Raw genomic sequence first — 17,921 nt, 5'->3', positions numbered from 1 at the left:
GCCAACTGATTTTTTTCTCTGATTATGTTTGAAGACCTGCCTTTTATAGGAAAACTAGCAAAATCACAAAATGTTATTTTGAACAGTTGAACACTGTCCTTTTAACTATACCAGCTAGAATGCAGACGTGCCAAATGTGATCCTCAGGTCAGACTTTAGTTCCCAGAGTATTTTATGCGAAAACATCAGGTCTAAAGTTGTTCAGTATAGGTGGGGGAGACACATTGTTTTTGCTTTCGCCATCTGTCCGTCCCATTAAGCTTGTCCGGCTTTCATAGGGCAAACTGCTGGCCCGTTTCGACAGAAATTAACAAGACATACCAATTCCTATTTAGCGGTATTGCGACACTTTTGTCGTTCGCTGCACAAAATGGCCCCAGATGATAAGAGCAGAATAACCTTTACATTACTTTTCACAGTCCAAAAGACCTTGATTTCGACGAAACTTCCACCCTGAATGATAGTTACGCAAAGCCTAGTTGTGTATATCGCCGCACATTCCGCTTTGCTCACAAAATGGTCGCATAAGACCTACATAACTATAGAAAAAATCTTTCGTTTCCCCGGTCAAACTGATGGCCAGATTTCAACGAAACTTCACAGGAGTGATCAGCACCGAGCCTAGTTTTGCATGTCTCCGACACATTCTGCTTCGCTGCACAAAATGGCCACCAGAGCTAAAGATATAAAAATCTTGTCCAGCTTTCACAGGTCAAACTGCTGGCTGGATTTTGATGAAACTTCACAGGAGTGATCAGTACCAACCCTAGTTGTGCACATCGCTGGCACGTTCCGCTTTGCTGCACAAAATGGTCACCAGAGCTAAAAATAGAAAAATCTTGTCGGCTTTCACAGGTCAAACTGCTAGACAGATTTCGACGAAACTCTACAGGAGTAATCAGTACCAAGCCTAGTTGTGCATATTGCCGACACCTTCCGCTTTGCTGCACAAAATGGCTGCCAGAGCTAAAGGTATACATAGGGGGAAGATACAAGTTTTTGTGACAAAAACACCTTCTAGTTTTCCAGTTCTTTTTGTTGTCTATTACTAGCAAAATTGGTACAGGTATGAAAGAGCAGGATGTTACTGCCAGAAATTCCTATTTATTACATACTGGGTCTCCAATTGTTTGGTTTTAGAAGCAGAAAAAGGTAGAAGTATTCATAGAAATTCTAGTGGAGATTTGCCTTGTCAATATGCTTTTATAATATTTAGCACTTTGTTGTTCTGTTACACAGAACATACCAAAAGATTTCACAGACCTTTGATATTGTTCATCGTAAGATTGGATGATTATGACTAAGTAATAATGCAAATTTTACAGGAGTGCCTTTATGACAAAATAATAACCTGAGCAGTGTAAGTGGTCTTACTCTTTATGATAGATCAATGCTAGGTCATAATGCATAAATACACTGGTGTGTAGATGTGTATCATCCATTTCATCTTGTTACAAACAAACAAACAATGTGAGATACATCAACAGACTCTAATACAGTCATACTATATTCTATAAATACATGTAGACATGGTAAACACAAGATGTCAGATTTCTGGGTCTAAAACAGTAGCCTTACTAATGTTGTCTTTTTTCAAATCTGTAAAATAAAGTATACAAAGAATAACAAATGAATTAAATAATACAGCATGGAATGAAATAACAAAAACACATTATTTAGAAGGGGGCACCTTTATTCAATTATAAGTAAAATTTGAAAAAAAAAAAAAAAAACAATGATAAAGATGAATTACACATTTATACAAATGAATATCACAATTTTCTACCTTCAATATACTTCTACTGGAAAAATACATTTATTCCATAATAAAATGACTCTAAATTTACTGCCTTTTATAGCCCAGTTCACAATATCGCAAAATTTATTGTCTCATTATATAGCAGGAGTACCTTCATTTTTGAGGGGGACACACAATTTACTGTCTTCTGACAGCACAATTAACTAAACATCATAATTTACTCTATATCTATAGCAGAAAGTACCTTTACATTTACTGAAATATTGCACAGTTACTGCACAAATACCTTTACATTTACTAAGTATTGAGAAGTTGCCGCAGAAGTACTTTTACATTTACTGAATATTGCACAGTTACTGCACAAATACCTTAACATTTACTAAGTAATGAGAAGTTACCGCAGAAGTACCTTTACATTTACTGAATATTGTACTGTTACTGCACAAATACCTTAACATTTACTAAGTATTGAGAAGTTACCGCAGAAGTACTTTTACATTTACTGAATATTGCACAGTTACTGCACAAATACCTTAACATTTACTAAGTATTGAGAAGTTACCGCAGAAGTACCTTTACATTTACTGAATATTGTACTGTTACTGCACAAATACCTTAACATTTACTAAGTATTGAGAAGTTACCGCAGAAGTACTTTTACATTTACTGAATATTGCACAGTTACTGCACAAATACCTTAACATTTACTAAGTACTGAGAAGTTACCGCAGAAGTACCTTTACATTTACTGAATATTGTACTGTTTACGCACAAATACCTTAACATTTACTAAGTATTGAGAGGGTTTCCGCAGAAGTACCTTTACATTTACCGAATATTGTACAGTTACCGCACAAATACCTTAACATTTACTAAGTATTGAGAAGTTACCGCAGAAGTACCTTTACATTTACTGAATATTGTACAGTTACTGCACAAATACCTTAACATTTACTAAGTATTGAGAAGTTACCGCAGAAGTACCTTTACATTTACTGAATATTTCACAGTTACTGCAAAAGTACCTTTATATTTAGTTACAGTACAGGTACCCTTACCTTTCCTTGATATTGTATAGTTACTGCATAAGTACCTTTACATTTACTTAGTATTGTATAGTTACTGCATAAGTACCTTTACATTTACTTAGTATTGTATAGTTACTGCATAAGTACCTTTACATTTACTTAGTATTGTATAGTTACTGCATAAGCACCTTTACATTTACTGGATATGTATAGTTACTGCATAAGTACCTTTACATTTACTTAGTATTGTATAGTTACTGCATAAGTACCTTTACATTTACTTAGTATTGTATAGTTACTGCATAAGTACCTTTACATTTACTTAGTATTGTATAGTTACTGCATAAGTACCTTTACATTTACTTAGTATTGTATAGTTACTGCATAAGTACCTTTACATTTACTTAGTATTGTACAGTTACTGTAAAAGTACTTTTACATTTACTTAGTATTGTACAGTTACTGTAAAAGTACTTTTACATTTACTTAGTATTGTATAGTTACTGTAAAAGTACCTTTACATTTACTAGATACTGTATAGTATGGCACAAGTACATTTATTTTATTGATTATCACAATTTACTGTCTTTATTAATTAGACCAAGGTTCTCTTGTTCCTCTTCAACAGTTAAGTCTGGGAGTTTTTTGGGCATCATCCTCGGTGGTTCCACTCCGGGCTCACACTGGTACTGTGTGAAGTCAGTTTTGCCCTCGGAACGTAAATAATCCTCGTCAAGTAGCACTGCGCCATTTAGTCTGCAAACATAGATCATGGACATGTTTGACTGTTGTCTTAATTTTGATCTTTATCATCTAATCTAATCTGACTTCTCTGCAGTAAGTCTGTTAACAACGGAAATATATCTGACCCCAGTCGCACTGACCTTTGGGGCAGCTGACCCTTACCTTAAGATTTTTATTATTTCTTGATTTTCAATTAATTATTATAATTATATCTTCATCTTCATTTTCGAATTGTAAAATCTTAACGAACTCGTCAGCAATTCTGACAAACTTATTTCTATGAAAAGGTGTTCGAAATTATCTTGATTCCTTCTGCTTACTCTCCTTAAAACCTTAAACCACACCCCGTCAGCTGTCTCATATTAGATTTTACACTGATGGAAAGATGTCATTAGATAAAGCCTTACTTATCTGTAGGTTCATTAACTATACCCAGTACAGCATCAGCAAATATATCTGGCGTTCTCATATGGGAGTTCGGCACGTTCATCACGTCTGTTACATGAGCTTTGATCACAGTTGCTGGCCATAACGTACTTATACTCACATCTATTTCCAAACAAATAAAGACGTTGAAATTTCATCATCATCATAATCATCATACCTCTAGTGATCACTTCACTGTATCAGAGAATCCTCACAATTTCATTCTTACACAATCATGCTTACACATATATACCTTTCAACTGGCATCTACACAGTGTCAGAATTCAGAATGTTCCAAGTCTTACAAAATTTAGATATGCACGTTCATAAAACATTGATTTATCATGCAATTTTCGCAGAAACTTGTGGTTATGAAAAGAGATCTACTTTATATTATAGCAAGTAGGCTTTTGACACTAAAATTAAGAATTTTGTATTATGATTTGAAAAAATCAGTGTTGTTATTAAGCGAGAGTGATATCCTTTATACCACTTTGGGTCCCTTGGAAAGTAACACTTCGATTTCTTTATATTTTGAAAATTTGGCGTTCGGATTATTACACCAACAGCACTGAGTTTACTAGAGTTATTGTGTTGTTTCTGCACAATGAGAAATTAATAATTACTGCTACATTTCAATAATCAAAAACAAATGAACAATTAATGCTTAACTGCATACATCTGACTGTACATTAACACAGCTATCTAGACTTAGTATAATTTTGAATGTACTGTCCAACAAGAGTTAAAAGCTCACAAACATGATTCCATGGGCTTTCAGCCTGACACAACTAATTCACTTACCAGTGCCAGTCAGTTCGCTGGCCATTCCTTTGGCCAGTACTGTCATTCCAACCTTACTGATACTGTATGGAGTTTTCCCCTTGAAAAACCTGAATAGAAAGATACATCAAAACAACTCCGAGACTAGACTACATTGATTTTAAGGTTGTTTCTTTTAGTTACACATTTGTCTTGCTGAATGTAAAGACTTCAACTGTCCATAGCAGTTAAGGGGACTGTTATTCACTACTTAGTTATATTAAACTTGCAGGTAATGATAGAAGAAAGCTGCTGTCTACTGCAGTTGACACCACAGGTGCTAGACACATAATCAACTATTTTACTTAATAAGTCTATATATGTACAGGATATAGCTACATGTATATATGTATAGGATATTTTGTTTATTTTGGGTTTAACGCCGTTTTTTCAACAGTATTTCAGTCATGTAACGGCGGGCAGTTAACCTAACCAGTGTTCCTGGATTCTGTACCAGTGCAAACCTGTTCTCCGCAAGTAACTGCCAAACTGTAAATGAATCAGAGGTGAAGGACTAATGATATCAGACACAATGTCGTTTATCAAATAGTCACGGAGAAATACACCCCGCCCGAGGATCGAACTCGCAACCCCGAGATCCATAGACCAACGGTCTTACCTATTGAGCTAAGCGGGTGGGCTTTGTATAGGATATAGTAATACATATATAAATTATCGGCTTATTAAGTAAAATATTTGATTTTGTGTCTTGCACCTGTGGTTGATACTACTGCTTTTGTCAACCTGTAGAGTTTATAGCATTCTCAAAAAAGATCAGTTTTGATGTTGCTGATTTGATGTCTGATACTTACTGATATGTATTTGAAATTAAAACAAGAGGGCCATGATGGCCCTATATCGCTCATCAGAGTTTATCTGGCCTACTGACCTAGTTTTTGATCCCAAATGACCCAGTTTCGAATTGAACTTAAAGATCATCAAGACAAACATTCTGACCAAGTTTCATATAGATTGAGTCAAAACTGTTGCCTTTAGAGTGTTCACAATCTTTTCCTTTAATTTGACCATGTGACCTAGTTTTTGACACCAAATGACCCAGATCAAAACTGGACCTAGAGATCATCAAGACAAACATTCTGACCAAGTTTCATAAAGATTGAGTCACAACTGTGGCCTCTAGAGTGTTCACAAGCTTTTCCTTTGATCTGGCCTATTGACCTAGTTTTTGACCCCACATGACTCAGTTTCGAATCTGACCTAGAAATCATCAAGACAAACATTCTGACAAAATTTCATAAAGATTAAGTCAAAATTGTGGCCTCCAGAGGGTTCACAAGCTTTTCCTTTAATCTGGCCTACTGACCTAGTTTTTGACCCAGCATGACCCAGATTCAAACATGGCCTAGAGATCATCAAGACAAACATCCTGACCAAGTTTCATAAAGATTGAGTCACAACTGTGGCCTCTAAAGTGTTCACAAGCTTTTCCTTTGATTTGACCGGGTGACCTAGTTTTTGACCCCACATGACCCAGATTCAAACTTAACCTATAGATAATCAAGACAAACATTCTGACTAATTCTAATGAGTTTCAAACTTGAATTGTGGTCTCTAAGAGTGTTGACAAGATTTTCCATTGATCTGGCCTACTGACCTAGTTTTTGACCTAACATGACCCAGTTTCAACTGTAACCTAGAGATCATCAGGACTAACATTCTGACTAAGTTTTCATAAGGATTGGATCACAAATATGGCCTCTAGGATGTTCACAAGCTTTTCCTTTGATCTGGCCTACTGATCTAGTTTTTGATCCTACATGACCCAATTTACTTCTTGACCTAGAGATCATCAAGACAAACATTCTGACCAAGATGCATAAAGATTGGATCATAAATGTGGCCTCTAGAGTGTTCAAAAGCTTTCCCTTTGATATGGCCTACTGACCTAGTTTTTGACCCCACATGACCCAATTTACTTCTTAATCTAGAGATCATCAAGACAAATATTCTGACCAAGTTTCATAAAGATTAGGTAACAAATGTGGCCTCTAGAATGTCCATAAACTGTTCCTTTGATCTGGCCTACTGACCTAGTTTTTGACCCAACATGACCCAGTTTCAAACTTGACCTAGAGATCATCAAGACAAATATTCTGACCAAGCTTCATAAAGATTGAGTATAAAATGTGGCCTCTAGAATGTTCACAAGCTTTTCCTTTGATCTGGCCTACTGACCTAATTTTTGATCCCACATAACCCAGTTTCAAATTTTAACTAGAGATCATCAAGACAAACATTCTGACCAAGTTTCATTAAGATTGGTTCACAAATGTGGCCTCTAGAGTGTTCACAAGTTTTTCCTTTGATCTGGCCTACTGACCTAGTTTTTAATCCAACATGCCCCAGTTTCGAATCTGATCTAGTGATCATCAAGGCTAACATTCTGACCAAGTTTCATAAAGATTGGGCCACAAATGTGGCCTCTAGAGTGTTCACAAGGCAAATGACGCACGACGGATGCCTGACAATGACAGGTCACAATAGCTCACCTTGAGCACTTTGTGCCCTGGTGAGCTAGAAAAAAACATATGTAAACCTGCAGATCAAATTGTAATATGCCTTCTCTCATTTCTTCTGTCATTTTTCCATTAAGTATAATAATACGAAAACTGTATGAAAAAAGGCAGCCCCCGTTCCGTCCCGTATTCTTCAACATTTAAAAGTCACTTCCCGTCTTCATTTATATTTTCAGGCAAACCTGTTATAAATCGGCGGTGCTACAAGCACGATTCGTCCGTGCTTCTGTTTTATCATTTTTGGTACGGCATTTAGCACCATTGCATACGCGCCACGAACATTCACGTGCATCATGAGGTCAAACCGCTTCATTGGCGTCTCTAGAACCGGTTTCCATAATATAGCTCCAGCGTTGTACACAGCTGCGTCCAGACAACCAAACCTGTGGAGAAAATAGTCATGTTGTCAAGCCATTTAACTCGTACATGCACATTACTCAAGTCATATTAGTTAAATGAAATTATTTGTAATTATGCTGTTTAAAAGGCAATAATTCTTGATACTCTGCCAAAAATTATTTATGCACATTTGAAGTAACTATTTTGTCAAGGTCTCGATTTGTTAATAAAATAGACTAAGGCTTTTAAGGTATTATCTTTGAATGATAAAGCCCGAAACCATTCACCACAGTGCGTAGCACTCAGTATATGCTTTTAAAGTCGGGTATACTGATCAAAAGAATATTGCTCATGAATAATGAAACATATTTTTATCAAAAATTATAGACATGGAGAAAGTTCATTTAACTGTATCTCCTATACTGCGGGCTTAGACGGTGCCGTGAAGAAAAATGATGCAAAAGCTATACATGGAAAGTTCTTTGAAAAAAAAAAAAACGACAACCTTTCAGTTGCAACATTAACGGCCCTTTCCACGTCGGCTTCATTTCGGCAATCACATTTTACCGGAACAGCCACCCCGCCAGCTTCCTTAATCTCCTCGGCAACGGTGTTGATAGATCCCGGTAACTTTTCAGAGGCGTCTTCTGTCTTCGATGCTATAACGACGGCGTAATTATTTCTTGCAAGTGTCAAGGCGATCTGTCGACCAATACCACGCGAGGCACCAATGACCAAGGCTGCTTTTTGTGATGTCATTGTCCGATCGATCTAAGTAAGACACACCATATGACTTCTGTTAATAACTAAAATTGAAAAATCTTGCTTTTAAAAGTACTACTAAGTGTAGTTTGTTTTCTTTTCTTTTAAACATGTTGTCTTATTTGTGGATTGAAATAAAAAAAAATAATGATACCGTTTCGAAAAATCTCAAAAACTTCGGTTCAATTTTCTATTAGTCTTTTTGCCTTAATGAACGCATTACGTACCATTTAGTTTCTGCTACTGCAAAATTTAGTTATTTAAGAAATAATATATCTCATTAAGTGATTTGTCGTCGAATAAAATCATTGGCTGGAGTTCAGATGTGAAGGAAATAGAGTATATTATATGCGTGTCTTTTCATATTGAATTTATTAAACTCGTTGAATAAAACAATAAAATGCAAGCCTCTCACTATTTATGCACGATGGGCGGTTATACGTCGGGCGTAATAATTGCACACAGTAGTTCTGAATTACTAACAATCTGGCTTTACGTTATATATTAGAAGTTAGTGCAATAAAGTTAATAACAAAGAAATACCGACGAATAATACAAATCTACCTGTATTTAATGCACTCGTGAAATTGAAATACCTCAGATAATGCTTCAGCGAGATTTTAAGTATACTTAATAACAGTTACTGATAACAACTGAAAAAATAATATATTAGAATAATAGGGGTCCGTGCAAAAAGGTACCTACCTCAATTTAGTAAAAATGTTGGAAAAACGCATTTTTGTAAAATTTCGGTGGTGTGATTTTCCCAAAATAATTGCAGCTATAGATTGCATACAATTTAAACATTCATAGTTTCGTGTATTTTGCGCTATTTATATCATTTTTTTTATCATGTCGATTAGGGCCTATATATGTTTATGCAACAAGGGTTCTAAGTCCATAGAGTTAGGACCATATTGTTGCATTAAAACCATGTTTTAGAACTGATAAGCTTGATTTGCGCATCATTTTGCCTAAGGCCTAAAAAAATCTTTGTTTCCGGTAACATGCTCAAAAAAATTAGGGCAGGTAGGTCGGAATTTTTTTTTTTTTTTTTTTTGGAATTTTTTTATTAAGTGAGACTTTCCGGAAAATATTTTTGTGTCAAAAAATGAATACAAATAAGGGGATTATGCCTTTAGAGCATCAGTAAGTTGACTTCTAACATCACTGACCATTTTTAAAACATAAAAAGTGCAGTTTTGCAACTTTTTGTTAAAATGTTGAAAAAAAAATATTCTCCTATGCCATAAAAAAATTTAGGGTCGGGACAAAAATTTAGGGTAGGCCGTGATACCGGAAACAAACATTTTTTTTACGCCTAAATATATCAATGAAATATATTAATTTCAAATACCTGATGACTTTTAAAATTGATATAGTCTATTTACATTAGGCTAGTGTTCTTTTTATAATAGGACCACAATGTTGCATTAAAACCATGTTTTAGAAGTGATAAACTTGATTTGTGCATCATTGTGGAGATAGACCCAATTGTGGAGATAGACCCAATGTTGCATACCTGAAATACCATTTTTTACTCTTAAACAGAAGAATACGCTGCTGGGGGGAGTTAATCAGGTGTTCTTTTTTATGTCACAAAGGTCCTAACTCTATTTTGACAAAAAATGGAGACAGGTAGGCCTACCTTTTTGCACGGACCCCTTCAATTTTAAAAGAAAAAAAAACCAGGAAAACCAGACTATTCCCAATTTTTTTTTTCATCCTATCATCACCTTTGTCGAGAAACACAGGCCCAAGTACGATATTTGAACGTTGTTAATAAAATGACGAACAGATTGCGGACAAACCTATCATATGTGAAATGTACTTTGCAATAAAGAATTCTATGCATAAGCACTAAAGCGATTGTCTTGTCTGCCGGAGACTGTTAAGAGGACATTTTTGGCCACAGAGAATTTGATATTTAGCTCGATTACCTGAGAAATATGGGATATTAAAGCGAAAACTAGACTCCTATTTCAGCCGTAAATAAATTTATCTGTAAGACAAGGGAGGTAACACAGCATAAGCGAAAACAAGAATACGGAACGCATACCTGAATAGGTATAGATTTTATATACTCCCGTCCAAAGCACTTAATGTATCTCGACAAGTACGGCTGTTTCCGAATCTGTTATAGGCACATACGTTGGAAATACAAGTTGACGACAGAAATGCTGACAAATAATCTGTACTTGCACATGGAAAGACCTTTGCACCAAGCGATGTTATAACCGGTGTTAGCGTTGCGTTTCACCTCGCCCTTTTAAACCGACAAGTTCAGGCCCGGACCCAGGTTGGAGACCGGGATCCTTGTCCCGCCCCCGTCGCGACCCTCAAATTTGACCGGGAAGTTACCTAAACTTATCAAAATCTACACCCCAAAAATGCACCAGAGGCCACCATTTTATACCTATATCTATATCTAAAAGAACCTACCTAGTCTTCCTCAAAGCTTGAACAGCGGTGGGGATTCTTCCAGAATGATGTCTGCAGTGAAGTTCTATACCTATTCTTCCTGTGTTCAAATTAATAATATTTTGGTTCCCAAATTGCAACAGAGTAAGGCTACCATTTCAGGACTGTATTTCTAAAATTCCAAAGGAAAGGTACTCCCTTGTAAACATTGATCTGACTTCCTGTACCCCACAGAGGTTGAATAGTTTTGGTGGCTCTGTCAAAATGATCGATGGTAGTTACATGCCTTGGTCTCTTCCTGCGTTCAGATTAATGATAATTTAGATCCAAACATGCACCAGAAAGCCACCATTTCGTCATTCTACCTTGAACTCTTCATGAGGGGGTACACCTCCCGTACCTACACCCTATCACTTCTCCAATTGAGTGTTACGCTCCTCGCCGTTGAGGCCTTCTCAACTGGAGCCCCAAGTAAAAAAAATCTGTATCCGTATGGCGTGTTGTTTACATTGTGATTGTCCATTACATATTTAACAGTGTATTTGTAGTAGTGTAGAGTATAAGGGTGCACTTATACTTCCTTGCTATTGAACTAGCTTTTATAGCGACGTGGTAGGGTGTCCGACTTAGATGTGAGAGGTCCCGGGTTCGATACCCGGTCAGTGCTGAAGTATTTTCAGTCTGTTACATTTTGCGCCCAACGTAAATAACTCACGAGTAGATATTGAATGGACACCTTGGAACGTCCCACAGAGGTTCAAACTCCTGGAATTCGAGGACGAATTCTAAAATGGAGGGGGTGTATATAGTAGTGTATAGTATAAGGGTGCACTTATACTTCCTTGCTATTGAGCTAGCTTTTATAGCGACGTGGTAGAGTGTCCGCCTTAGGTGTGAGAGGTCCCGGGTTCGATTCCCAGTCAGGGCTGAAGTATTTTCAGTCTGTTACATATTCTCGCTGATTTGCTACTGAGACTTGGTTAAAGTGATGGTATTTATTCGCACATGAGCTTTGATGTTCAGCAATGGACGGAATGTGTTCAAATTACTGGTCTAATAATTTCCTGTATTTCAAGTTACCGGTGCTGGAAAAATCCATCTCTCGAGCTGTAAATGACGTATGTATTACGGACTACATATATGTAGAAGATTTATGCAGTAATTTATACTTTATTTCAAAAAACGTAATAAAAATCAAATGCCTTGGCAGTTCCTCCTTGTTCTTGACTGTTTATTTCTCGATTCAAAACACGTTATTTTATCAAAAATTCATAACGTTACGCTGCAACTGATAAAACAAAACAAAACTAAACATTGTTATTTGTCTTTGAAACGTCATGACGCCTTTCCTGTTTACGGACGTTGGTTTCCCGCGCTTTGTTTAAATACGCTGCTATAAGAAATAGTTCTAAAAAGAAAGCCGCTCGACTGATTTTATTTTTATTATTATTTCTTGAAATCGGTATGCAAGAAAAAGATTCTATCACTGGTTATAGGTGCAGATGGGAATATCCGGCCCTCGGGTAACCGTTTAGGCGGTAACTCGGCAGGAGCCTCGTTACCGCCCAGTTACCCTCCAGGCCGGAAATTCCCATCTGCACCCACAACCAGTGAATCTTATATTCAATTTCTTGACACAACTTCTCAAGAACCTCTTGATGGAACTCCATCAAACTGGTCAGTAGCATCATTATAAGGTTCTCTTCCAATCTGTTTTCAAATGGGGGTACAAGGCCCCTGCCAATGGCCATAAGACCTAAAAATGAAAAAAATGAAAAAAAAAAAAAAAAAAAAAAAAAACTTTAACCACTTCTTATAAATAGCTGGATGTATCTTCATCAAATTTTGTCTGTAGCATCATTATAAGGCACACTCCCAATTTTATTCAAATGGGGGTACTTAGACACCTTGAGGGGTCACTAGAAACAACCTCTACTCATGAAGCGATGGATTGATCTTCATCAAACTTTGATAAGCTTAGTTGACGACATTCTTTTAAGTCCTCTGTTAAATTTCTTCAAATGGAGCATAGGGCTCCTTCAAAAAGCCACTAGAGTTAAAAATAGAAGTATCTTTAAATGAGTTTTACATTGATTCGCTTTGTGTATCTTCATTAAGCTTAATCCGTAGCATTTTTGTAAAGTTCTCCGCCTCAGATTTGTTCAGATGGGAGCACTTGACCTGCTTGGTGTATTTTAGAATAAGCGTAGTTGTTACTATTCATGATTCAGTTTGTTATACATATATTCAAGGTCAAATAGTCAAGGTCAGGTGTGCGACTTGTGGCCATTATGGCCCTCTTGTTATTTTTGTTAAACAAGTTAAGTAAAGTCTCTATCAAGGTCTCTTTATCGTATGTTAGCTTTTCCGCTGAAACATAGACAATTCTTCTTTCTTTGTTTTTTTATCAACAAACTTCTGCTATACAAATTCGGGACTTGGGACCCGACGGCGGCACTGTAACCTAAACTTTTAGCTTAATAGGCCTAATTTTCAGTTTGACTTACATATACATTTAAAAAACGGATAAAGAGTCAAACGAAATAATGAGAAAGGTAATGTAGTAATTATACAAGACAGATGTTTTACTCACTCCTAAATTCTATGACATAAACATATGTTTTTACGCAATGCACATTTGGAAATTAATACTGTTTAATTTTAAACAAACACACACGCACGCACGTGGTTTAATTTTGATCAGACGTGTATATCACTGCTTTTTGTATGGAGATTTTTTTCTATTTTAAAGACGTTCCCGCATCTCAGCGACAATGAAAATGTGTTAACGTTTATTTCAAAGCATTACTACATATGCTGCCGCAAAACAGTTCAGTCGTTGAGTTCTAGATATTTTGACGTTTACACTGGAGCAATGATCTATTTAATTCTATCTTCTTCCCAGGTACTAGAAAATCATTTATTCTAACACGATCCGATTCATTTTCCTATTAAACAAAGAAGGCTTATACAACAATTCACTGTTCTTACGTCACAAGTATTACGTCATAGCGTCAAACGGCATAGCGGCGCGCTGGAAAAGAAACCGGTTGAAAACGGGCAAATATTAAATGAATGCCAAGGGCGTACCTGGGCATACGCCGATACGCCAGTGCGTACAATTAAATTCGACACCGGGAAAATGAAAAAACTTAAAGTGCGAAAAATGCAATTAAATGTAAAGCCTAAAGGGAAGTAGGTGGCTATTTCAAGTTCTTCGTTTAACAATATCATCTGCATGAGATTGATCAAATTCTTTTATAGGTAGATTTATTTTTTCCTGCAATTATCTTGTAAATGGTAAGGGTAGATTCCTTGCAAGCATAAGGCACGGCATATACAGCCAGAGCCGCACATCGCCAAATAGGCCCGCCTGAAATAGAAACACAGACGCACACATGCATGCACGCACACAAACAGACTGTAATGACAAAAGGAACACTGTTGGCACCGCCCAGGAACGGGCAATGGTAAAACCTTCGATATGTTTCTTCATTCGAAATCATTTATTGTTTACAAAACAAAAATCCCCAGGTACTCCTCCTTGCATTATTTCTTCACGGGCGGACACCCGGGTAGAACCAACGACCTTCCGTAAGCCAGCTTAATGGTTTCTTCATATGAAGAATTCAACGCCCCGAGTGAGGCTCGAACCCACCACATCGTTGAGGTGCAAATGATTCAAAGTTAGCAACCTTAACCACTCGGCCATTAAGGCCCCAGCTGAAACATTTGTATTGAAGCATGCAAATGGAGAACAAAAATACTTGAGTCATTGCAATTCAATCTATCAATCTAGATCAAGATCAGGATACCGAAATACCAAAGAAATTTACGCAGTTTGAATTTTCGTTTGCAAAAATTGATGTTGTTTACGTTTTCTAGAAAATGTTTACTTTCATGTGAGAAAGATATATGAATGATTATTTGATAAAACCTGACACATTCGCAATGTACACATTTATCAAAAACCTGTCAGAATGCGGATGTAGAAGTCATGCATGAAATTTAAACATTACGATAATTTCAAAAACGATATTAACAACAAAAATAAAATATTCTTACACAATTCAATCGAGACACTACTCTCACCTACCACATACTCACAGTATCGCTGTTGGCTTGTAGTTATGCTGCTCGTCTATCTGGCGTACAGTTCAAAATCATCCAGGTACGCCTCTGAATGCCGTCAAGGATGTACTTTAAAGTCCTTGGTAACGTGTTAGAATCGAAAGAATATATATCATTTAGTGATTTGCTCTTGAATAAAATCATTGCTTGTCGCTCAGATGCGTATTATTATATCACTCGGGCTGCGCCCTCGTGATATAATTCCTTCGCATCTGAACTCCAAACAATGATTTATTCAGCGACAAATCACTAAATGAGATATATTATTTCTAAAATAATTCCATGTGTTTTGTCAAAGCGCTTTTTCGGCGGATACAAATAGTCCTCAGTTTTTTTTGCTCTGCAGAGCTATTTTCCTTATTTTCTTTGCAATTTTTTTGCTAAAATCACACGACAGATCTATGCTTGACATGTAGGTAGCATTTTCATAATGAAATAGCAACATGACAAAATTTTTCATGGAAACGTAGATCCTACACCACCAGTATAATTTGGGGTCTCATTTTTTAGCTGATTTTGCAGTTTGTGTGTTTGACTGAAATTATTTTTCTTGCATCAAACATGACCCCAACTTTTCTTTTGATTTTTAGTTAGCACTGACCATATTCTTCAAGAAAATGTAAGTTACAGACATTTAAAATGGGTCCTGATGTGTGTTGCGGTCATTGGAAATAGGTCAATTTTATATAGAATAAAGAACAACAACTATTTAGTGTGTTATAACCTATACTGTGCATTTATGATTTGTTCCGGATAAAGCAGCTTTGGTCAGTCACTGTTGTATAGGTAAAAAGGAACAATAACGCTGGATTGATTGATATTGTGCATTTATTGAATGCCGAGTGAATTTAACAAAACATACTAACACTACTAAAATGCACCGGGATTGTTCCAGTTTACTAGTCTGGGTGGCATGAAACCGCAATCACACCGCCACACCGAGGAAACAGGACTGACCGCAACTCAAGGGTGAACATGTGCATAAAGTATTGAACAAGGAGACGTGTTAACAGAAATGCACACTTTGGTTTGCACTTACATAAACACGGATGCTAATCACGCAATTTCGAGCAGCACCTGTGCTCCGCTTATGTGACATTGCGACACTAGATTTAAGTAGGTAATACATACTTTTTGTATTATTTTTTATTTTTATTTTTATTTTTTTGTAAAAAACGACTCATTCCGGAAAACATGTGCTTGATTAAAACAAAAACCGAATGAAAAGTTAACACCAAATAATGCCAGATGACAAGTAGCCTCTGCAGAAGGACAAGTTAGCACTGTCGGATGACAGTAAATAATCAAAGTCATGTACGTTTGTCGTACCATACCTGTTGTCTGTTGCTAGTGGTGCTACAAGCACCATCCTGTACGCGCCACGAACATACACGTACATCATGAGGTCAAACTGCTTCGTCGGCGTCTCCTGTACCGATTTCTATTAATATAGCTATCGCTTTATGTAAGCAATCTCAAGACAATAAAATGTCTGTGAAAATATGCTTGGATTTCAACGCCTGTTGTTTACACAATGTAAGTTTAGTATAATTCACAGTACTGTGAAAACAAGAGATTAAAAGATGTTACGTACACAAAATAAACATAAGCAATGGCTCAGAATATACATCAACGGTCATTTCCACGTCGGCCACATTTCGGCAATAACATTTTATATGAAGAACCACTCAGCCAGCTGCCATATTCTCCCGGCAACCGGTAGTTGGTAGATCCCGGTAGCTTTTGATGCTTCAACGACGGCGTATTTATTGTTTACAAGTGTCAGGGCGACCATCGCTACGCTCCGTTTCGGCAACTTAATTGCATTAGAAGTTCAATAAATGATCTATAACCTATAATGCAAATTGGCTATAAATATCATGTCATTTTTTTAATCGATAAGTTCACTCGACGCGAAGCATTTGCAACTTAATGTAGACATAATATTTTATCGTTTGATCAAACTATAAAAGGTTTAATGCATACAACCTACTCATATGCACCCCCTATCAACGACTGTACTCTCCCTCTTCCTGTTGCTGGCAGTCCGAAGATATGAAATCGTCTTCAAATTAATTGTTTTGCTTTAGACAGTGTGTGTATTTAAGGTGTATGTGGTGTATGTGGTGATATAACAGATGAAACAGACAAGTAATGTTTACAAAATGTTGACTGATCGCACTCATTGCATGGAATTTCCCTCGACCAAGTCGCGAAACTGGTGAATAACATATTATTATTATTATTATTATTATTATTATTATACCAGATTTATATAGCGCCCTTTTCATGATCAATTTCACGTTCAAAGGCGCTTTACATAGTTCAAATGCAGCCACACAGGGCGCATACTAGTAATTCATCCTCTACTAGTGCAAACACAGAGCGATCTGACCAGAGGGACAGAGTGAGACAAAGCCCCCAGAGAGATCAGAAATCAGATACAGGCTTGTCCGGCTAACTTAGCCTAGCTCGTTGCGAATAGACAGCCTGGTTCTTTAACGTGCCCAGTGTATAGCACTGATACACGCAAGGATTGCCTGGGTTCCTGACCACCTCTAGTTGACACTGAAAAGCGTTTCTGAAAATTCCCGAGTAGCTGCCGGGGATCGAACCCCCGACCTCAGGATTGGAAGGCCAGTGTGCAAACCACTGAGCTATCCGTCCACGGACCCCCATATCAAATTGATTTGAAATCCAATAATCCATGTTGTTTTCTGAAATCAGCATGCATATTCCATGTAAACAAGATGTTGCATAGCCGTTGCGTTTTAGAAAGAAATTACTTTTTATCTAGACGGTAAAAGACATTCACTGTATGCCGATCTAAACTCTTATTTGTGTCTGACACTGTATTCCATTTTGCGACTTGATTAGGCTTAAGTACGCGATTTCTGTCCTTTAAACGTGTCTCTATCGATCAGTCTTCATGTATATAATGTCATTTAATGT

The 17,921-nt window shown here is 36.8% G+C and overlaps 1 protein-coding gene across 1 annotated transcript; it reads right to left on the bottom strand.

Moving 5' to 3' along the window:
* Positions 1-2,574: 2,574 nt before the first annotated feature.
* LOC123549020 (hydroxysteroid dehydrogenase-like protein 2) lies at positions 2,575-10,698 on the bottom strand. The gene is made up of 6 exons (XM_045336786.2): positions 10,477-10,698; positions 8,161-8,461; positions 7,499-7,699; positions 4,762-4,850; positions 3,939-4,080; positions 2,575-3,543 (listed from the first exon to the last, which is right to left on the bottom strand). The coding sequence occupies exons 2-6, from the start codon at positions 8,412-8,414 to the stop codon at positions 3,360-3,362; spliced, it is 870 nt and encodes a 289-aa protein (XP_045192721.2). The 5' UTR covers positions 8,415-8,461; positions 10,477-10,698; the 3' UTR covers positions 2,575-3,359.
* Between the last annotated feature and the right edge of the window lie 7,223 nt (positions 10,699-17,921).

This window comes from Mercenaria mercenaria, chromosome 6, assembly GCF_021730395.1.
Source record: "Mercenaria mercenaria strain notata chromosome 6, MADL_Memer_1, whole genome shotgun sequence".
Taxonomy (NCBI): domain Eukaryota; kingdom Metazoa; phylum Mollusca; class Bivalvia; order Venerida; family Veneridae; genus Mercenaria; species Mercenaria mercenaria.
Note: the sequence above shows the minus strand (reverse complement) of the source record. Positions and strands in the feature narration are given on the sequence as shown.